The 24,377-nt window shown below is 31.5% G+C and overlaps 1 protein-coding gene across 5 annotated transcripts in view; it reads right to left on the bottom strand.

The window, feature by feature from the left end:
* Positions 1-1,215: 1,215 nt before the first annotated feature.
* GRIK2 (glutamate ionotropic receptor kainate type subunit 2) overlaps positions 1,216-24,377 on the bottom strand; it is a 677,547-nt gene continuing 654,385 nt past the window's right edge. For 4 of the 5 annotated variants that reach the window (XM_063619929.1, XM_055259866.2, XM_063619928.1 and 1 more), the window contains 2 exons: positions 15,631-15,881; positions 1,216-2,915 (listed from right to left, as the gene is read on the bottom strand). In XM_063619929.1, the coding sequence (XP_063475999.1) occupies positions 2,751-2,915; positions 15,631-15,881 (416 nt within the window). In that variant the 3' untranslated portion in view covers positions 1,216-2,750. Of the gene's footprint in view, positions 2,916-7,209; positions 7,297-15,630; positions 15,882-24,377 lie in introns of all 5 variants that reach the window. The other variant, XM_055259887.2, reaches the window with a different exon arrangement.

Raw genomic sequence — 24,377 nt, 5'->3', positions numbered from 1 at the left:
AAAGTTCAGTTTTACTTTAAAAGTAATTATAATTTATTGGAATTAATATTAGTACCTCATATTGCATAAGCCCCACAGTAGAAAAATATCTGTTTTGGCAATAATGTAGATACCTTTTAGGACATTGATAAAAAGTAATACTATACATTGTTTATATATTCTATATTACTTGAAAAGTTGAGGGCAGCAGGTTTTTTACACTCTTCAAAGTTCACTAATTTAATTGAATTAAATAAATGTCAAACTTTTGCAAAAATTTAAGTAACTATTTCATGATTAATTAAACATAATTAAAGTTGTCATTTCCTGCCTATCATTTAAGATTGGATAGTACAATACGAAACTGATTTTTAAAAGTGCTTTAAAGTCAAATTAGAATCTGATTTATTAAAAGCTTAATATTATCCAAAATCCGAATATTTTTATGAGGTATGTTATTTGAGCCTATTTGCCACCAAAGCAATGCTGAGATTTTTAGCAGTGCTTTGTGCAACTCTCTAAAATTATATTTTGAGATAATTATCATTGACATATGGATTTTAACTTAAAATGACCATGAGACTAGAAATTTAGAAAGCACTTGGATATTTAATCTAATTTAGATGTCAGGCACTTTGATTATGCAACTTTTGTGAGTTAAAAAAATACTTCACAGACCTTTTTCATTTTTTTCTTTCTGTCAGTGGTTCTGATTATAATTGTTTTGCTTAGCAAAGTATGTTACAATTTATCATTTTTAAAAGTTCCTATTGGTATGTGAACATCTATGCCACATCACCACTGAGTGGAATATTAGATCTATCTCTTTCTCTGTTTTTTGGCGAATTACATTAAATTATCAATGTGCAAGGAATTATTAAACAGCATATGAGTTGAACTTTAAATATTAGTGATCACTGTACAGTCTTATACAACCTAATGTACAGAGTCAATATCCACTCATAGAAAAGGTAATATCATGTCTGTCACCTCTAGAACTACTGTTTGTCTTATTTTAACTGCTCTGAACTTAAGATTACTTTTTATATCCTAGTCCAGCTTTTCCAGATCTGAGTAGGTCCTCCCCCAAGCATTTTTCTTCTTTTCTTCAAGTAGTTGGGAAGTGGCCATCCTTGATGATCTAGAAATATTTAGGATATGTGCTTCTCTTAATGTAAAGAGTGTATGGTACATTCATTACACATAAAAGAGAAAAATGAAAGACAAAGCTGAAAGTAAAATGAACATAATTTTAATGATTTTTTTTAATTTTGTGCATTGGATTCAAACAGCAAACTGTGTGCACTCAACTGTTATCACAATGTTGTCAAGAGGTCTGTGTCTTTTACCATTTTACACACAATTGTTCATTACAGTATGTTGTCAGCCTCGTGGAAACCAGGGGTGTGGCATGGTAAGCAGTGGTGGTAGTGCACCTAGCTTTTATATTATCTAACTTGAAAATATTTCTCTTCTATGATTCCTTTTTTCTTGATAAAAATAGTTTTCACCAAACGTTGGTGGTGCACACGCACTACCATTCATGCTTGACATCACACCCCTGACAGGAACACATGTTCTTGTTTTGTTGATAAAAAGTATTACAAAAATTTCCATACAAAAACTATTTTCATAGAAATCTTGCATTTCCACAAATAAACCTGAACATTTTTTGAAAAAAAACTGTTCAAGAATTTTGTTCATTTAACATTGTGACTGTATTGATAAACGCAGTCCACTTCCAAGTTCTCTCACAGATTTTTCTATAGATGACCAGTCCCCTTTCTCGTATCACTGAGATCTGCCCATGCTCCATCAAGTTCATTTACAGCAGGAACAAGGGTTTGGATAGCTATGTCTGAATGTTAGAATGAAAGTTTTAGTCTTCCACACAGCCAATACTCAGCCCTTTTTTACAACTTGAAGATTGCAAAACATTATCCTTTTAATTCAGAATCACTGAACCAACTGCTTTTATTATTATTATTATTTGGGATATGGGGGTTAGAGAAAAGCTGTTGGGGGAATGGGAAGGGATCTGGTAGAGTTGCATGTTAAATCTTCTGCCTTAAGGAACTTAAGAAAACATTATTGCCTTGATAATTGGCATTTCTATCTCAATCAGTGACACAGACTGTCAAAAAAAAAAGAAAAGAAAAAAGAGAAAATAAGTGATGAATATCTGCTTTATATTCCAACTGCCATGGGATTCAAATTTGTTTTGCATTACATTTTTTCACAACCTATAAACACATACTGTGTATTCGGACAATAATTATACTGAGTAGTTGGGGGCTAGTAACATCATCACCTCTATGATCTGGGTGTTCAGAAGACCGTACTGTTTCCTGTAACACTACAGTTTTTGCTGATTCCAAATATTTATATTCTTAGTGACACTTTTATTGGTTGCCCTGTTGGGCATTGATATTCCATCTCCTGGCAACAGTTAAGCTTCAAAAGGAACCTGTTATTTCTCACTGGACTGCATTTGAAAACAGCCACAAAATGCGCATGTAACATTCACTCAGAAGAAGGGAGGAACCCATGATTAACAGTGTAACCCCGTGTAACTTGGTTGATCCATGATGCTTGTAAATCAAGTCTGATCATTGCAACTGCTTAGATCACAGAGTCTCTAGTTCATAGACACAGCGGCATGAGGTAACTCATTTTATTTTGCACAGGTTGCATATTTCCACAGGAAACATTCTCGCTAAATTGTTTGGAAAAAGACGACAGTTTGTGCTTGGGTGTTTGGCCTCCCAGCTTTATGCCATGGTTTCTTTACCTGGCAACCTTCTGTCGTTAAATGTGTGCATGTTGATAACTTCTTCTGTTTTCACAATAACTGGGGCCTGTGGCTTATGTTTTAACCGACGCTGGCACTTCAGGGACATCCTCAATTCTTCTACCATGGCACTACAGAAGGACCTCTACAGAAGAACACAGAAAAATTAAATATTACAAAATACATAAACTGTAACTGTCCAAGATCAATATTAAAATCATTCCCAACAGACTTGTCACATAACATCCTTGAAGGTTCGAAAATTTTCATTGTAAAAGTTATAACAAATTATCACACTTTAAACACTCAACCCATGATAATTAAAATATTCTATAAAAGTGGGTTAGTTTAAAGAAAATCTCCACCGATACTGAAATGAACAACCAGCTAGTAATGTATATATTACACATATATTAAATTTTCTTATGACGTTATATAAAAATGATTAGCATCACACAGAAGTCTACTTTAAAATTTAAATACAATGACAATTCTATACCAGAAACCCATTCTTGATACAAAAAAATAGACAAATCATACTACTTTTCAGATCACAACATGAGATATGCAAATGTTGTTTGAACACTGATTCTTCATTGTACATCTCACAACAAAAATAGCACTCACACAGACATAAAACATGGAAAACAATTTCTGGCATTTCATTATGTCTTTTTTGTGATTATGCCTATAGAAACATTGACAGTGATTACAAACAAATATGACTTAATCATGAAATGACAAATTATAGCATGTTAGACATCTACAAACAAATATTAACTTTTTTGTCATCATTAGCTTGATAACTGAGAGCTGATAATTTATCAAATGAGAAAAAATGTGACCCTATGTTGTTTTTGTCTTAGTTCCCATCTCATTGGATTTGCTCGAACCTCTGTTTATCTGGGGCTTATTGTTACAGCTCCTCAAAATTTATATTGTAGAGTCATAAATATGAAACAAAATTTTGTTAGTCTCTCTCCCCACCTGATTGAGATACATATGAAGACTTATTTGTGCGTTAGCTGCTTTATTGATTATGAATTTAGACTATTTCTAAGACAACATAATGAAAATATTTAAGACGATATGTGTGTCATTTTCCGATACATATTTACAGTTAGGCAGGAAGAAAAATTTCAAGAGCTCTGTTCCACAGCATGGCCACTATAGTTAATAATAATATATTATTGAAAAGTGCTAAAAGAGTGAATAAGTGTTCTCATTACAAAAATAATAAATATGTGAGGTAATGCATTTGCTAATTAGACATATCTAACCATTCCACAATGTATATATACATCAAAACATGTTATATATGATACATACGTAAAATTTTATATGTTAACTTAAAAATACATTTAAAAAATTGTTTGCATAATAGTTTGTGCCAGTCTAAACATACTTTGAATTAATTAGGTATCTGTGTGTCAGAGAAAACTGATTCAGAGAGAGGTTGGATAACTTTCTACAGTTCACACCTAAGATTCCAGCAACATACCCTGATATATCCAGTTTTATGATTTTGACACTGCTCTATTACCTTCTTATCAATCTCTGGCTATATCCTAATTTTCTTTTGATGGGCTCCTTAAAGAGTTTCCTTAATGGTCTTCCTAATTCTACGTCTACGCTACTCCTCTGTAAAGGCTCACAATTACCAGGATAATCTATTTTTAAAATATCAATTATTAATAACATTTTCTCCTTTAGGAAACAAGCCAAACTCAAATCTATTATTGTTTTCCGCCATGACTTCTCTGATCTAGCCCTCTCCCCCTTCCCCACTGCTTCCATCTCTCTCTTTCTTTCTCCTCACACTCCCTTTATTGGTGGGACTTCCATTAATATTTTTCCTTTGTTTCTCCTTGTTCTGGTACCCTGCTGAGTTCTTTCATCTTTCACATCATCCCAACTTTATCCCCTACCTCAGGACATGGCTCAAGTTTTAACTTAGTTAGGAAGCCCTTTCCACTTGACCAGGCACATTCTTTTGTTTTCACAACTTGATTTTGTTTTATCCTCTCAGTATTTTCCACTCATTATCCTGTTTTTCTGTCTGACCTGCCGGTGCACTATGTATCTCTCTCCCTGAATTGTGTGGAGCAGAGATCAAGTTCTCATGGCACTGCCTGTACACACATAAGCTCTTTAAATGTTGATTGAATTAACAACAATAGATACACAGGACTCTAATATTTTAATTCTTATTTAACAATGTTTCTTATTCAATTGCTTAAAAAATTTTCAGGTTTAGAAGCCTAGTGAAAATATATTGCATACAATTAATTTTGCCTAATAAAATTAGGCAAAACTTTAGCATTTGTTTAATAACATTAAATTAATAAAAACATTAATATATTAGCACTTGTAATGGGTGATGATTAAATGTGACTTGTGAATTCCCATTAACTTCAGAGTCACTGCCATGCATTATGTACTATGTGTTAAATTATGCAGTTCTGCAATTCATGAATTATATTTCTATTAAAGGATTTATGTGGCACCTGACAGCCAGTGTATGGAAACAGTGTTTCTTGTTGCTTAATACCTACTATTAGATGTACTTATTAAGAACATGATGATAATGATGATGAAGATGGTGATGATGACAACACTGTAGAAATGGAAACTGACTCCAAAATAGGGAGGAATACATAGTCTTGAGGTAACTTAGTCTTGGCTCTCTGTTGAAACATTTAACAGAAGAATTAATTAGATGACATAACATGGTCAAAACCGGATCCCGTTGACATTTAAAACTGTTATAGGACGTGTAACATTGAATTGTTTGAAATAAGCCTTCATTTAAAACCAATAAATTTCCCAAATCTTCAAAAATTTATGACACCTTCCTCTTGGCAATCTCAATTTTCAGATATTTTGTTTACATTACTTTCAAAACAGAATAGAGTATAAATGTTAATTAATAATTTGCCTATAGTAAGGGAGTAGACTAAGTAACTAACTTTCTTAGGAAAAAATCTTACACATGTACATACAAGCTCAACTATGAAATGACTCAATATTATTTCTAGCAATTTAAGAGGTAAACTCTGTATTTAGTACCCCATACTTACTTCAGACTACAAATAAGAACATTTAAAACCATTTTAAGCAATTTCATATAATATTAAGTTTATATTGCTGAGTAATATATAATATAAATTGAAAAAAGCCCATTCTAATCAATTACCAGAATAGTATTATCTTTTATAATTTGAAATTGTCTTAAATAAATTATATTTACAACTTTTACAACTATCTCAAAATTGTGAACATGTAAATCACCACTGTCATCATAAACTTTATTTAGCTTACAAAGCCATTAAAAAGTAAAAATTTAATCAAGCAATCTTTCATAAGTCAATCAATGGTCTCGATTACATAATGACAAAATACAAATTTTATTAATTTTCTCTTTGAATAAGGTGAATTTTGCCAGCTCTTTTGTTATTTATAAATGTAAGTTTCCCTGAAAAATAGGTTTATTTAGGTTATTGATAAAGTTACTGTGAGACGATAGGTTTTCTCATTTATAGAATAATTCTAACCCATTATAAAACTTGATAATCTTCAGATTTGAGCAAGATTTTACAATTAACATGGCAAATTAAACTAATTCAATGATTTCATAAAGAACTGTTCATTTATGGTACAACAGCAAATATACATTCTTTTCTTTTTCTTTAGAAGTTTACAAGGCAAATTCCATATCTTGATTTATGTAAGTCTCTAAAGCTGAAACTATAGAGTTTTGTGAAATATAATTGTTTCTCTGTGCTGTGCATTGCCCAAAACTTGCCATGTCTAACTTTTAAATAAAATTCTAACGCATTATCATTAAATAGAGACTAATTGTCTTTTATACTTTATATAATGATTGAAATTTATTTTAAATCTTTTTATTGGACTATGAAATAAGTCTCAAAACCCAAGTGCACTAGGCAGTCATTTCCCTGGTTATACTAAAAAAAGAAGAAAGAAGAAAAGAAATGGAGAAAGAAAGAGAGAGAGGTAAAGAGATAAAGAAAGATGGAGAGAGAGAGAGAAAGAAAGAAAGAAAGAAGAAAGAAAGAAAGAAAGAAAGAAAGAAAGAAAGAAAGAAAGAAAGAAAGAGGAAGGAGAGAAAGAAAGAGGAAAAGAAAGGAAGGGAAAAGAAGGAAGGAGGAGGAAAAGGAGAAGAGAAGGAGAAGGAGAAGGAGAGGAAGGTGGAGGAGAAGGAGGAGGAGGAGAAGAAGAAGAAAGGGAAAGCTGGAGGGAAGAAGAAAGAGAAAGACAACTATCTTGCTTTTAAAATCACTCCTTAGGGGTGGAAACCCATGCACTGTGTCATTAAATAAGGTAAGTTCCTTAGGGTGAAAACAACAATAAAAATGTTTCTGCACATTAATATAACAGACTACAAAAAGAAAAAAGAAAGGCACAAGGATACTAACCATTATTAAAAACCTCTTTTAGTAAGTTTCAAAAGATTACTAAACAGTGTCTGGATGGTATGGTGGCACTAACCAAATAGAAGATTCCTGAAAATGAAAATTTAAATCTTTGAGCTGTTAGCATGTATAATTGCATTTAAATTAGTAAAACTCTTAATAAAATTCATTATATTTAATGAGTCAATTTATATTTACACATCTGCAATTCTTGAAACAATGTAGATCTGGAAATCTTGATAGTATGAACTTGGCCATATTTACATTGCTTTTTTTATAGAGCTTTTTTTTTTAAAGAGCTCTATTTTGTATTTTGAATGTAATAAGAAAATACATAAATAGTCCACAAGTAAATGTTTTCAAGAATATCATTGTTGATATTACAGAATATTTATTCTTAAAAGCTTAACTTCCTAATTAAAAGATATATTTTTATAATAACATGATGTGACAGCATTTGGAGAAGCACAGATTTCTTTTTATATTAGAAGTGTAGTTGAAATCATGCTCCACATTGATAATCGACATATGTAGATTCATTTTAAAGTTAAAACCATTATGTTTAGCAATATATTTATTTTTGAAAAACACAGTATCTGAAGAAAAATAACCAGCATGATTTAACTTTTATGCTCATCACTCTCTTTTTGAATATATGTATTCATTGATCAAGAAATATCATAAAATATGTTACTTTCAAGCCTGCATTTAGTATTTATTTTTAAGGAGGAAATCCTATTTTGTATATCTTGCTGGCCTAATTTTGATAGTATAAAATAACTAAATGATATTTTAGTATTCATTCAGAATGATTCCTAACCATTTCTACATACAATTTCTACTTATCCTACTTGGAGCCTACCAAAATTTGAGCTACTCCTATCAATGGTATCTCACAGATACCATTGTATCTCAATGGTATCTCACAGATACCATTGTATCTCAATGGTCTAATATATTCTAGTACATATCAACCAAGCTTTTATTTTGTGTTTGTCATTTATATTATTTGTTAACTAATTATGGATATACTATATATTCTTAGACACTCTCTAATTAATTTCTGACTCTGTAGGCCATTTGCCCAAGAATTGTAAGTCATATGTAGTGGAAACAAATCAAAACAGTCACTGTGATTAGTTGCAGAAAATTATTCCACCACATTAGATAATAATAATAAAATGGAATTAAATATTTATAGCATATAATATATAATATTTTACATGATATTGGTGTGTTAAATAATGAAAATAAATGTCATTTAATGTGACCTGTTAAATTTTTTCTTTTGAATATAACTATTTTGATTGGCAGCCTTTTAAAAACATCAAACAGTTAATGCTATACATCAGAAGTATGAATTGACCTAAGGCTATATGAATATAACAGTGAAGCAATGAAAGATGGAAAATGACTGGCTAAATCACTCATGTTAAAAAATATATACCACCTTGTTCTTGATATTCGGTTTTAGAGCAGCTATCTTAAAAAATATGTTTTATTATTTACATAAGCTATTCAGCAGTCAAAAGAAACTTTACGTGTAGCATCTTTCATGATCCTATTGATCAATCACTGTAGTTTTACAGCTAGAAAAAATTAAAACTTAAGAAGTCAAGTTATGTATCTAACTAGTCTCAGAGCTAACACAGGAACTCTATTATCTTAACTTCCATCTATGAAAGCTTTATCATATTAGCCTGACTCATTAATGATGATTTCCTTCTCAGCTGAGCTTTTTACCTGGACTCTATTCTTGCTAAATGTAAATTTTTTGAATACTAAATTATAAAGCAGACAGAAAAAAATTATGAGGGCAAAAGAAATACATATCTTTCTTAGTGAACTAAATTATAAATCATGTTATGCTTTAGCCTGGATTATTTCACAATGATAAACATAATCAAATATTAAAATATTCTCGGAAACCTTTACTCTAACAGAAACAGTTACCCAATGTCTTCATATTGTATTTTGCAAATACAATGGGACAGAGAAAAATTGAGGATCATTACACATTTTTAAATTTCTCCTATTTAAGCTAGTTAAAAAAAAAACAATAAATAAGGTCTGACAACACAACTTTAATCAATATAGCTGTGAAATGCATTTTAAGAAAAAATAATATTAATCATCACATTTTTGCTAGTAGTCATAATGATACGATTTTTTTAAGAGTTACATCCAAATAACTAATGCTTAAGCTAGAAAACTTTCTTTTCATAAGGTGCGGCAGTTAAAATGTATCAGCTTTACAAATAATAATAATGATATTATTTTTAAAAGAGCTGCTTGTTATAAGCCAGTTATGTGCAAAGAAGCCCTCTATGTATGTTAACTATCTTAATTAATTCTTAAAACACTATTTTTATGCATTCATAACTTGTTTATTGTTTCATTTAATTAATTAATTTATTTATTTATTTAAAAAGAATAGAGAGGCTAAGTAATTTTATCTAAGGTTAAACAAAGTTATGTTTCCAAGTCTTTTTAATTCCAAAACTCATGCTTACTATCTAGGAAGATGAAATTATTAGGCTGCTTATGACCAAAGCCCATAATCTGTTTATCTAATTCAAACTCCTAATCCATGTATTTCCTTAGTGAAAATTAAAGGAGAAAGAAGAATAGTTAAATATTCTGCCTCCATTCTGTACAGCTTGATATGGTTGAAACACTGTTAGACTAGGCATCTTTGACCTTGGAAAACTACTTGACCCTTGAGATACTTATTATCCTCATCTGTACTATACAGATGATAATATTTACACGGCTCTTAGGGTAGTTTTGTATTCAAATGTAGTATTACGCTTTAAAAACTAAAGTCATTTATAAAAATAAGGTGGTAAAATTATCTATTAAGCTATTATTTTAATTAAAAATAATTATTTATGGGGATACAAAGAGTATGGGTTATCATAAACAAATGACCTAAAAATCCTTTAGCTGATTTGGAAGTAGATCAGTAAGCAAAATGAAGATTGACACCTCATTTCAAAGTACAGTATTTTATATTTGTATGTCAAGACATTTTAAAAATTAATCCAATTAGTCATTATATAGGTCATTCATGGAAATTGAAAGACACTCAGCTCTCAAAGAAAGGCAGTGACATAAAAACAATAAAAAATGGACAATTGTCCAAAGTTTATTTATACTTTTTAAATTCTGAAGAACAAGTTAAAAATTTAATACATAAAGTCTGACAAGAATCAACACAACTTTAGTCAATATAGCTGTGAAATGCATTTTAAGAAAAAGTAATATTATATTATTATATAATTATGCTTTATAGCTATAATTTTTTACACTGAAAATTTACTTAGAACTTTTAACTTCTGTTAAGTTAAATTCAGCTAAAATTTCTTACATCGAATGTAGTTAATAAAAAGTATAGATATCTTATAGTTTCTAAATAGGCATTACTGGGCAAAACATAAATATTGACCTAAAATTTTTACTGATAATTCATAACACTGTTTGCATTCCTATACCTTACCCCAAAAGTATATTCTTCTAAAAAGCATTGCTCCTGTTAGAACTAATTATTTAAAATTTTAACAGCAGCTTATATGTAGGTATCTGTAAACAACCTGTTTTCATTCTTCTGTTTCCATGAAATACAGAATTAGTTGGCTTTGCTATGTGTTTTCCTTATAAATAACCTTTAAAATAGGATCCCTAGTCTTGCGTGTTTAAACTAAACCCTCTGATTTTCTTCTTATCATCCCCCAAATTGAAATGTTTTGTTGATTTGTGCTTCTACTACTCTGATTTACAGCTGTATTCCAAATTGGTTATTCCTTTAAACACTGAAGAACATTCTACGTGCCCTCACAAAATGTTTTTGAACTATCAGTGCACCAGAAAAAATATAATTATTTAGAGATTATCTTAGGTAAAATTTGCCAGTGTTCTATAATGGAAACAACTGCATTGACCAAAGTAGACTATGTCCTAAAAAACAACAATATCACGTAGATTTAAAAATACATTTTAACCATTTTAAAGACAACAAAAATGTGTGTTCAAGATGGGACACCTATTGCACAAATTCAGTATCTGAGCAATAATTTATATATATATATATTATTTCTGAGACATATTTACTTAGTTTATACTTAATAAGAAAAGCAGTGCTTTTGGCTTCATCTTCAGATTTTTTTTATGTCAGGAAACTCAATAATTTATATTCAGACAGTTCAATAAAAACAATTTTATAAGCAAATACATTTTCAAATACATGGGAAAAATATCCTTTCTATATACAAAACCAAACTATAGAAGTTATGTTGCTGTTCTTGCTGAAAACCTAAAAAAAGAAAAATTATGTATGTCTGTTAAAAGCAGACATATTCAAATATTTAAGAAATGCATAATTTTAAACATTAATAATCCATGTAATAAAAAGTTTAATAAAAATTAAAATTATGATATCTCATAATTCTTGCTTACAAAGCCAACATATTATAAATATTACCAGAGCAAACAAAATTCAGTACATTAAGCAGCTTGTTATAGCCAGAAGTCTTAGAAGAGGGAAACAAGACCTTTCAATCAAATCCACACACCCAAAATGTGATAATTGTCTCAGATATACAATAGTTTCTTGGACTGCTTTCTCAGTGAAACTTCAGTAGAAATATCTTTAAAATCAAAGAAGAGGTAAGGCAAAAAGAAAAATAATTATAAAATGCATGTGTTGATTAGTTACCTTTTCAGACACATTCAGATGAGAAAAGTTTTTGAGTATTTTAAAAGTTTGAATAAATAAAAAGCAATGTGTCCTTGATGCATTAATATTCACATCACAAAGCCATTTTTTATAAAAATTATGATACACCATCTTGTGGTTATCTAAAAGGAATGCAATTTCCATTTTTAAAATGCTTTAAGGCCCACATATTTCAGCTTTATTTTCTGTTTTTATTTTTAACCTGACCTCATTTAAAAATGTGAAGCCTTTGCATATTAACCTTAATTATCCAACAACTTATGAGAAAGCCTATCATTATCAAGAGTGATTTGTTTTCACTAGTATTTACAATATGTATTATAAAAGGCATTTTGTTTTCACCCGTAAATTAATATATTATATTATAATTTTATCACCATTAAAAGTAAGACTTAATATGGAAAGATATTCATTATTTATAAATTTTATTCACAAAGTTCACATTCAACTAAACTTCATGTATATTATATCTGACATATCTGACAAACTAGTCACCAATACATTCGTGCTTTCCTTCAAAGGGCAAAACACAATTCATTGTAGATTTATTTATCAATAAATATTTATTGAGTAAATAATTGATATCACAAATGTTTACCTTATTTTTGAAATATAAGACATCTAGGTTAAAGACACAATTATGATAAGTAAAAGTGAACTGAATTTCTGTATGTTCTCAAATGTATGATAAAATCTAGGACTATCTTATGGCTAATTTTAATAAATTAAGTAATGTGTTAAACAGCCATATAGATCATATAGACCAACCTAAATTTTCTTAAGAAAAATGAATAACTGAGCCCAAGAACCTAATTTATCAGAATAAATAAAATGAATCCTTTCTATTAAATCCATAATTATTTAATTTACCATTTTGAATTATATAGAAAAATAATTTCTTTATGATACTTTTCTTAAAAAGTTACTGCAATCAACTTCATTCTTAATTTAAATGATAGGTAGATAGGTAGGTAGGTAAATAGAGAAATAGATAGGTAGATAGATATTATGCCACCAGGCACTAATTGAGGCCTTGGAGATACAAACAAAAAATACTAGGTATTTGTCCTAACGGCAAGAATAATTTAATATGTGAAAAGGCACCCATACACAGAAGCCAACAAGTAAGAATACAATACTGTTAATGGGATAATGGAGATATGCTTAGGGGTGCACAGAGTGAAGATATCTAGACTTAATGCTGGAAATGGTTTGAAATGGGCAAAATACCTTCCCAGCTTTCTCAAAAGGAGATACATGTTTTTAGATTATGACAGTAACTGAAATAAACTAAGTAAAAAGATGAGATATATGAGTCACATTTTTTTTCATTGCAATAGGAAATGAAAACCTACTTCCACTTCTTAGAAACAAGCTATGCTCTGTGCCCAAACCCATTATATCTTTTGATTAGGGAAAGCTTTCTGGACAAGTTAGTGTCTCATTTTAAATACCTAATACAAAATGTTTGTGAGTGTTTGCAAGGTAGAATAATAGACAAGATTTACTCCAGTCAAAAGGAAGAGTATAATCTTGGGAAATTGAGAGTTAAAATGTAGTGTGGCTGTAGTAAAGGTGCAAATTGGAGAGGAGCAAAAGATAAAGCTACAGCAGTAGATAGGGACAGGTGTGAAAGGGTCTCATCTGCTAACCTAAGGAATTTGGATTTCTTTGTGGCAGCTATAGGGAAACAGTGTGCAAAGCATTGCGGAGTGACTATAATGTTCATGTAGTATCCACTCAGTTATTTCTTTCTAGTGCAATGTTAATGCTTCATTGTTTCCGTTTGAAAAGGTACATTAATTTTATTTTTCTAATTTTTAGAGGATCATATAGATCCACACAATGTCAAGAGATTTGGGTAATATCTGAAAAATTCAACTAAACGTGTTCATAATAACAATGAAGCACAATACATTACAAAATTAAATCCTCACATCCTTTGTTTTTGTTTTAACCAAATATTTGTAAAACAAAACTGCACTAAAGATACAGCCTAGATAAATCAAATGAATGGGACACATAGAGGTAAGTACAATAGAATACCACATATCATCAAGAGACTAATTCATTTTACTTTAATACTGAGCTATAACTTAAAGAAAATTATTACATATGGATTATTTGAGGTTCCAAGTAGAAAACCCATATTTATTCTATGATTTTCATTCTTAATGAGTTCATATTTCTTCTTTGGTTAGCTCTTTAGATTTAGTTTCAAAGTTCATTTTGACACTTTAAAAATGATTATAACATAAAAAGTGTACTTAGACACACAAATGCAACCAATATTTGAGTTAGCCAAGCAAGCACAAATAACAACCTGAATGTTTTGTGAAAACAAATCATGTTATTTTCTGAATTATTCAAAAACTTTAATTGGTTATTTTAGTCATAGACAAAATGGGGTTATAAAAATATACATTTATGATAACATTCCTCAGTGTCAAGTACTGTAATCAAGCAAAAATGTACAAATACTGTATCCAAAATTCTGATTCCAGGAAGGATAAATAATTATGACATAAGTTATTAGAGATAAAGGAGAATTTTTATTTTCAAAAATATTTCTAAAGGTACAAACACTTCAAAGAATATTAGAAAAAATATTTACCTGGTATTCCTATATGACATTATTTTCAAAATACCTCTTTTCTGCTCTTTGTATTTACCAATAAAAGTTCATAAACCTCTTAAATATTAAAGATTATATCATCTCACTCTGCCACAGTGGTTAAAGTTAAGTCTAAAATATTGTGAGTTTCATCAAAAACAAAAGAGATGTTTACATACAAAAGATTAAATAATGTACTAGAAGACTTTAAACTGTTGGTTTCATCATATCCAGAGCAATAAATTTGCATACAAAAAGTATCATGTAGCATCTCAACGAGTTATTTTCCTAGTCTTCATCGTATCTACAGAAATGAGGAAATTATAGCACTAGAAATATAGAATCTGAATGAGGTGACAAACTTTTCAAGGATAATACAAAAAACATTTATACAAATGACTGCATTCAAATGCAAAATACAGCAATAGCCTCAATACTTTTGAAGTTTATACATATTTTTAGAAGGACTCTGCTACAAAAAAACAAAGAACTGATTAAGAATACTATTAAATGGCAGAAAGAAACTATACTATTTTCACACACTCATTAATGTAGAAAATTAACTGTAATTTCTCCAGTGAAAGCTAACATCTTTCTTAAACTAGAAATTTATTGGACTAAAGCTATTCAGATAAAAACTTGCTCTCTAACTTGAAACTGTTAACCCATATTGTATATAAAACTTCATTGGTAATCTGCAGAGTATTTTTTCTTTCATATTACAGTTTCTAATTTTTACTCAATTAACTGTATCTCATCACTAAACCACAATGAAATTGAAACAACAGAAGTTTATTTTTTAAGTCGGTAATAAGAGTAGAAATAGCTATTTTTCCTGAAGCTGGCTACAATTAAACATATTAAATTAAATAAAAAATCATAAAGGTGACCATGAGTCTTTTTGTGAAATTTCACAAAATATAATATTTTGTTCTGTAATGAATGACATAAGACAATTCAGAGCAATAGTTCTAAGCATTATCATTAGTTGGTAACATAAAAACTCTTTTGGTTTGTGTTTTATTATAACAACAAAAATTGTTTTAAATTTAAACTGCAAAAAAGTAACATTTACCTTTTCCAATTGAGCGTTTTTTTTGGATTTGTATAAAAATTCTCCCACGGCCACAAAAACTGAAAGCACCAAGCCGGCTGCCAGAACAATGAAGATGCCACCAATATTCTGAACCCCCAGGGCACTGGCCTCTTTGCTCTCCTCTTCTGGGCAACCATTACCCCTCCACCATTTCTCCTTCATCATATGCAGCTTGCCTTCCTCTTGCAGCTGAAGAATTGCTATGGTAATTTTGTCTCGATATGGAGAACCTAAGAAAGGAGAGGTTATGTTAAGTATTTCAAGGAACCTGAAATTTCATAATTAAAGGTTAGCAAGATGAGAGGAGGGCAAAGATTTTTCAAAATGCTTCAAAGTGTGCCAGCGTTTTTTCAGAAGAGAAAAACAACTGGAAAAAAGACATAGACGTTTAACAAGATCATTAAAATGGATAGCCTTGCTAGATATTGAGGAATTAAATGAATTTTGTTTTAAGAAAGAATATGTCTCCTAAAAGGTGGACTCAGCTTACAGCATTGTAAAATAGCAAGGAAGAATCCACAAAGGAAAATGGATAGAGTGCAAAGATGTTTCATTCCTATCTACAATTTATTCTACACTGAAACCAGAGTAGAATAGACCAGACAATTTTCTGGTCTATTTTTAGACCAGAAAAGTTGTGAAAAAATGGTGTTTCCCAAGATTAAATGCAGTAATTTAAGAGAATAATTACTAATAAGCTGTATTCAATGATATCTTTTACTTAGCAGATAACGGGCAGTCACTAGTATCTGTTATGTGATGTGCATAACAGAAGTCACAGGTTGTTATGGACTTAGATAATTTAAAAATCATTATGGCAATTTAATTTATAAATCAAGGGGCATACAGCCTGGTATTGTAAACATTTGGGGTGTTGTTCCTTTATCAGTTCATTTTTTAGGAGACAATGTTTTATTTTGTTTTTTCCAGTGGAGGCAACAATATAAATAAAATGTATTGTTTATGCTAATGGAGGTACATACTCATCTGCATTAGATATTACATGATAAGTAATCTGCATTAGATATTACATGATAAGTAATATCTGCTAATTCATTGACCAGAAACATATAAAAATATTGAAGCACATGTATTTTTCTACATCTGTTCCAAGGGATTGGTTTTATTGCTTTCCCCCACCCAGAAATAGCCTGTTTCTAAAGTGTAATCTTTTTCCTAAGCACTATACTGCACATTCCATTTTTCGTGTACAAATTCACCCATAGTGTTTTCCTGCTTCCAGAAAAATATTAAACATTTCAGCTTGTATTCAACATTGCCTGTAATTTTGTTTTGATTTAAATGTGTCCACATCTATACATCTCTTTTAGTGAGAGTAGGCAATGTAAAAGTAGAAAGATGAGAACCATAGAATGTAAGTAACCTGTTGAAAAAGTTGGACAAACGAAGATCTACCGAACCCAACTGAAGAGTTGTTTAACATCATCTTTTCTCTACTTAGAAGCTGTAGAAGTTTATGGCTCCTCTACATTTTTTACAGCCTTCCTAAATAGGGGCATTGCCCATTCCTATAATTAGAACTCAAATATTTTATTTTCATTATGCAATAATTCTTAAGTATATTAGGGGAATTTCTGATTCTCAGTTTCTCCCCTGTGCTCTTCTTAAAATACTAATCTAACACAAATGTGTAGTGTAAATTCTGCCCCTTAACCACTTCAGATTTCAATATATTAGCCCAGCTTACACTACTTTCTGTCTTGATCACTCACTGGGCATTCAGCCTAGGTTCCCTGGTATTATTATTTACCTGTTGAGATATGGCCTATTTTCCTAAATACATTACAAGCTTTTTGTATGGAGGCTATCTATTATCTGTCTGTCTGTCCAATCAGTCCATCCATCCATTTATCCATCCATCCGTCCATCTAACAGATATAGAAAGATGCATGTGCTTCATTATTTTTATATGTTTCTGGTGAACAAATTAACAAAAATATCACTTTTGTAATATCTAATGCAGATGAATATCTACATCCATTAGCATAAACCCTAAAGAACACTAAAGAAACATCCATCCATCTGAATTCTCAATCATTTTTCAAATCATAGGCTCTCAGCAAATGTTTGCATATTCTGAGGAGCATAATAACTGACTAAAAGCATTTTAACATAATGTAAGAGCAATAACATGGTGCTTGAGTCTCTGTGATATGTAATAAAACACCATAAACTAAGGTCGTTCTGCTTGACTATTCAGTAGTTATTAATTTGCTATATCTAGCATGGTGCCAGTTGAAAGACCAATTTTATTCTGATAATCATATATTTTCCCTGCAAAATAAATGCTTACTTAATGGGGAAGAGTATCTCCATTTTAAGCAGAATGATAGTTTATCAAATGTCTTTGAATTAGAAACAGTATACGCAACAAACCTTGTGTTGATAGTGTTTGCGAAAATGACCACACCTGGTTAACAAAAAGTTGTAATTTCTTTTCTCTCTGTGTGTGTGTGTGTGTGTTTGTTGTTGTTGTTGTTGCTGTTTGTCTTTGTAGACTGAGTCTCACTCTTTCACTCAGGCTGGAGTGCAGTGGTGGGATCTCGGCTCACTGCAACCTCTGTCTCCCCGGCCCAAGTGATTCTCCTGCCTCAGCATCCCGAGTAGCTGGGATGACAGGCGCCTGCCACCCCGTCTGTATTTTTAGTACAGACGGGGTTTCACCATGTTGCCCAGCTGGTCTTGACCTCCTGAGCTCAAGCAATCCACGTGCCCTGTAAAGTGCTAGGATTACAGGCATGAGCCAAGGTGCCCAGACTGTAATTTCTTTTATATAAATATAATTATAAGCAAGATTTGTGAAGGGTGATTACTTGGAAAGTAGACTTTCAAATATAGAAAATTCTTAATCCACTTAAGTATTTATTTTGTGAGAGCTCATTTCTCACTTTGAGAACTATTGAAAGAATATAATATTATTGCCAACTTACTATATGCACCAACTGCTTTGAGATGTCTATTCCAGTATCTTCAAACACTATATTCTCCATTACATTCTCAAGAACAAAATAAGACACAAATAAGCAAAAGCAACCTACTTTTCAGCAAGTGAGACACCTCTTGACTTTTTGCCAGCTGAACTTCCTATTTCCAGCATTGATTGTGAATGTACAAATTTCCCATTGCTAGCAAACCTCAGCACACTTGCTTTTATGAACATGGGAATGTTTAAATGATATTTGATTTGAATCAAATGTACAAAGTTAATGGGCTTCTTATTAAGGTTTTAAATAAGATGAAATAATATAGGGAATATAATCAATATCAACAAATCAGTGACATGTTTCACTTGTCCTTCCATCACTGATCTAGTTTAAGTATTTTTCAAAAGCACAAGTAATTAAAAATGAATTGTTACTTATTTGATACATAATTTGATGCTCCTTTGGAAGTATTTCTACAAATATGCCAGTTGAAGTCAAATGTGGACTGAAATTTCAGCTAGATGAAAAATCTCAAGGACACATTGAGACCAAAGAACGAAAGAATCTTCCATTCTCCCTGTGACACGAACAACCATGCACTTAGCTCTAATGAAGTGAACACTCATTAATTATGTAGATAGAGACAGTTACTCCCAAGTCCAAACTCCCACATCAATCTGTACGTTGGCAAAGAAAGAACTGATGTTACTGAACGTCAACTGAGAGAAGCTCAGGAGTCACACTGTAAGGTCACCTTCAAGAAATACGTATATGTTTTCAAAAGGCCTCTAACTTTAATTAGAAAACACTAAGGAAATTATAAATGTGTCTATTAGAACATGCATCATGGTAACTTAGAGTCAATTTTCAAACTGTTAGGAGGACAGACAACCATAAATGAATGGAGGAAGGTGGACAAAAATATCTGGAAAACTGCAACACTCAAAATAGACAGATTGCCTTCAGTTTCAGTTTTACTAAAACCTTGTGAGACTATATGGTCACAAGGTGACCATATATTTTCATTTTTTTGTCGGATCATATGAAATATTTTGTCTAAAATTCACACATTTAAAACATTGACAAATAGTTTAAAAAATCCAGGATAAACCAAACACTTTTAAAGCCAAATTAGGCCTTGAATCTTCATTTCAATCTCTAATCTTTGGTTCCTTTTATATCCCTGCTCTCAGTGGGACTTTCTTTGATAATTTAAACAAGTTCTCCATATTCCCAGTAAGGAATTGTTATGTTTGTAAATTATCTTTTTACAAGTTGCCAAAAGATCCCTTTTACCAAGTAAAAAAAGTCCTAGCTTGCAGAGTGGAAGGAAGGAAAGAAGGAAAGAAAGAAGAAAGGGAGGGAGGGAGGGAGGGAGGGAGGGAGGAAGAGAGGGAAGGGAGGGAGGGAGGGAGGGAAGCAGGCAGTCATAGTGCATACATTTATTACATAGTGAAACTTCTTCATATGTCAGATGTATAAGACCTGATGCTCCAAATGAGCCCCCAAAGGAGGTATAGAGGCAGTTTCAAGTGACATACAATGACAGTGTATGGATGGGCACATAAAAACTACAAATATATCTATCCAGAATTTCCTCAACAATAGAGTTATTGTCTCTAAATGTCCCTTTTACATTAAACTTCAATCAAATATTTTTATGTAATATTGTGATTTCATGACAATCTCTCCCAAGACATAGATTAGAACTCCTTAAGAGATTATACTGTGATTGTTATAAACAGTGAACACAAATCTCACCAAATATTTCAGAGCTAACTTGCTGGGTTTATTAAATTGAATTATTCTTATCTTTCTTCTTTATTTCCTTCCTTCCTTCCTTCCTTCCTTCCTTCCTTCCTTCCTTCCCTCCCTCCCTCCCTCCTTCCTTTTCTCCCTCCCTACTTTTTCATTCCTCTGTCTTCCCTTTCCTTTTTCTTTTTTTTTTTTTTTTTTTTTTTTTTTGCCTTTCCTGTACTCTCTTTTTATTTCTTATTCTGTTTTTTTTAGACCAAGTTTGCTCTTGTCGCCCAGGCTGGAGTGCAATGGTGCCATCTCGGCTCACTGCAACTTCCACCTCCCAGTTTCAAGTGATTCTCCTACCTCAGCCTCCCAAGTAGCTGGGGTTACAGGGACCCAACACCCAGCTAATTTTTGTATTTTTAGTAGAGACAGGGTTTCACCATGTTGGCCAGGATGGTCTCAATCTCTTGACCTCATGATCTGCCTGCCTTGGCCTCCCAAAGTGCTGGGATTACATGCCTGAGGCACCGTGCCATGGGCCCTGTATTCTTTTGCTTGTATTCTTTTGTTCCCTTCCCCTTCCTTCCCTAACTTCCATTTCCCTCCCATGCTCTTCTCTCCCCTCCCCCTCTATCATTCTTTCCCTTCCCCCTTTTTTCCTTCTTCCTTTCTTTCCTCTCTATCATTCTAGGAACCTTACTTGTAGAATGAAATGTGCATATAGTTCTAAATACTTAATTTTAAAGTTTAAGTCTATTATATACAATATATTGATTTACTTCTTCTATTGCTCTTTTACTACCCTGTACAAACTCTCAATTTTACATGCTAACATTTTTCTCTTTATCTTATTTCATTACGTCTAGATAATATAGAATTAATAAAGTAAATGCAGTCAGCATTTCTTTTAATTCTGAGGGAGGCTTATTGATTGATAAATAACTTTTCTTCAAAGGTTGCACAGCAAATTGTCCAATAATGCATATACTGAAATCACAGTATCCTATATTTAAAAATATATCCTGAAATCAATGTATCTTATATTTAACATGCTGAAATTGCATTATCTTACATTCTGGAAACCTCTCATTCAGCCTTTCAAATGTTTCTTTACTTTCAAATCAAGCTTCTGTATGCTTTAATCAATTACAAGGGTCAAAAACAAAATCATTCTTGCTTTTTATAATATATCTCCTCCTAAGACTCATTACAACAATATTTCCCAAACTGGCTATTCCCACATGCACTTCTGTTTTTGGTAAAGGTACATGTGTTTGATTTTTAAAGGATTACTTGTACAAGTAATCTTGAATAACACTACATATCAAATATATCTTGTGCAAATTCACATTATACATTAGCAAAATAAAGGCTTCCATCTATCTATTAAAGGAAAGAACAGAAAAAATTAAATAAAACTTGTTTATAATGTTTAAATTTATTGTCGGGGAAGAATTTTTCCCTCTCGCTTATTAATGTCCCCATAAATTCTTTTCTTTTAAATTCAATTTGTACTGCTTTAGAAACAATAATTACTATTAATACTTATTGTAAAGTAAGATAATCTTAGATAACAATTACTATTGTTATTACATGTGTTCTCTCTGTCGAAAATATGTTGCCCCTTCATTAGATTTTTCTGTCTGACCCTATGTACTCTCCTTTCTCCCTTTGAACTTACCTATTGTGAACTCACAGCTTATCAATTTGTATTTTTTGTAGGTTCCCTTTTTCATCTATTGCTCCATATGCTTCATAAGAATTCACAGCACACTGCTTGTATTAAAACAGATTTCCACAACTGGCTTTGAAGTCTATTTGCAAGATAATTTTGTGGGACAAGAGTTATAAGAACTATTTAAATATAGCTGTATACTAAAATTGATGAAACCAATGTTTGAAAAAAATAATAAAAATATGCTTTTTGTTCTTCCTTAATAGAACCCAAATCCTTCATACATTTTGCTAAAAGTCTAAAGGGCTTACTGGGTATTGCTTTTTTTTCATATGACATATCCTCTCTGGACACCTCCTAAAGGACATTTGTTTCTTTTATTTTATATTTATTAGTTATTCAGATATTGTAATTATATTATGTGCTGTATATGACCTAGCATTAGGTAGTGGTTTGGTACTAGTTTCTCACTTTGGGTCTGGGAAAATATTTTTATGAAGTAGACTACTAATAATATTACATTTCTTCTAGCTTGTCATTACTCCAATACATTATGTCTTTTTTGTTATAGCTATTCTAACTAGTGTGAGGTGATATGTCATTGTGGTTTTAATTTGCATTTCCCCAGTGATTAACAATGGTGAAGTTTTTTCATATATCTGTTAGCCATTTGTATGTTTTCTTTTAAGAAATGTCTATTCAGGTCCCTTACTCATTTAAATGATTTTTTCTTGCTATTCAGTTGTCTGAGTTCTTAATATAGTTTTAACACCTTATTGGGTGTGTGGCTTGCAAATATTTTCTCACAATCTCCAGATTGTCTGTTCACACTATTATTTTTTTTCCTTCCTTTGCAGAGCTTTTAGTTTGATGTAATCCCATTTGTCTATTTTTGCTTTTGTTGCCTGCAATTTTGGGTTCAAATCTAAAAAAAATTGCCCAAATGAATGTTGTATAGTTTTTGCCCTATGTTTTCTTCTAGTACTTCTACAATTTCTGACCTTACTTTTAATTCTTTAATGCATTTTGAGTTGATTTTTGTATGTGGTGTGAGAAAAAGACCAAATTACATCTTCTGCTTGTGGATATCCAGTTTTCTCAATGCCATTGATTGAAGAACTATTTTTTTTCCATTGGGTGTTCTTGATAGTTTTGACAATTGACCATACATGTGTGGGTTCATTTCTGCACTGTCCATACAGTTCCACTGGTCAATGTGTCTATTTTTGGGGGGAGGGGGGCAGTACCATGCTATTTTGATTACTATTGATTTACAGTGTAATTTGAAATCAGATATTGTGATGCCTCTAGCTTTATTTTATTTTGCTCATTATTGCCTTAAGTATTAGGCCTTTTTGTGATTTCACATAATCTATAGGATTGCTTTTCTATTTTTTATGAGAAATTACATTGGAAGTTTAAGAGAGTTTGCATTAAAACTGTAGATAGCTTTGGGTAGGAAGAATTTTTTTTTTTCTTTGAGATAGAGTCTTGCTCTGCCACCCAGGCTGGGGTGCATTGGCATGATCTTGGCTCACTGCAACCTCTGCCTCCTGGGTTAAAGCAATTCTCCTGCCTCAGCCTCTAGAGTAGCTGGGATTACAGGCTCGCACCACCATGCCCAGCTAATTTTTTGTATTTTTAGTAGAGATGGGGTTTCACCATGTTGGCCAGGCTGGTCTTGAACTCCTGACCTTGTGATCCACCCACCTCGGCCTCCCAAAGTGCTGAGATTACAGGTATGAGCCACTGAACCTGGCCAGGAAGAAAATTTTTAACAATATTAATTCTTCCAATCTATGAACATAGATATCTTTCTACTTATTGTGTCTTCAATCTCTTTCAGTAATGCTTTAGAGCTTTCAGTTTAATGCCTTCTTTCTGATTTTGTTTGAGTCGCCTCTCTTTTTGCCCTTAGTCTAGTAAAAGGTTTGTCTATTTTGTTTATTTTTTTAAAGAAGTGACTATTGGCTTTTTTTCCTATGGTTTTTCTATTCTCTGTTTGATGTATTTCTGTTCTGATCTTTATTATTTACTTACGCTAACTTTAGGTAAGTTTAGGTTGTTCTTCCTTTTCTAGCTTCTTGAGGCATAATGTCAGGCTATTTGGGATCTTTGTTCTTTTTAAGTAGAGGCATTTGTTGCTATAAATTTCCCTCATAGAACTGCTTTTGCTGCATTCTGTAGGTTTTGATATATTGTGTTTCTATTGTCATTTGTTTCAATATATTTTTTAGTACTCCTTTTGATTTTTTATTTGACCTACTAGTTGTTCAGGAGCATGTTGTTTAATTTCCACATACTTGTTAATTTTCCAAGATTTCTCTTGTTACTGATTTCCAGTTTCATACTGTTGTGGTCAG

Source organism: Symphalangus syndactylus, chromosome 2 (assembly GCF_028878055.3).
Source record: "Symphalangus syndactylus isolate Jambi chromosome 2, NHGRI_mSymSyn1-v2.1_pri, whole genome shotgun sequence".
Classification (NCBI taxonomy): Eukaryota; Metazoa; Chordata; class Mammalia; order Primates; family Hylobatidae; genus Symphalangus; species Symphalangus syndactylus.
Note: the sequence above shows the minus strand (reverse complement) of the source record. Positions and strands in the feature narration are given on the sequence as shown.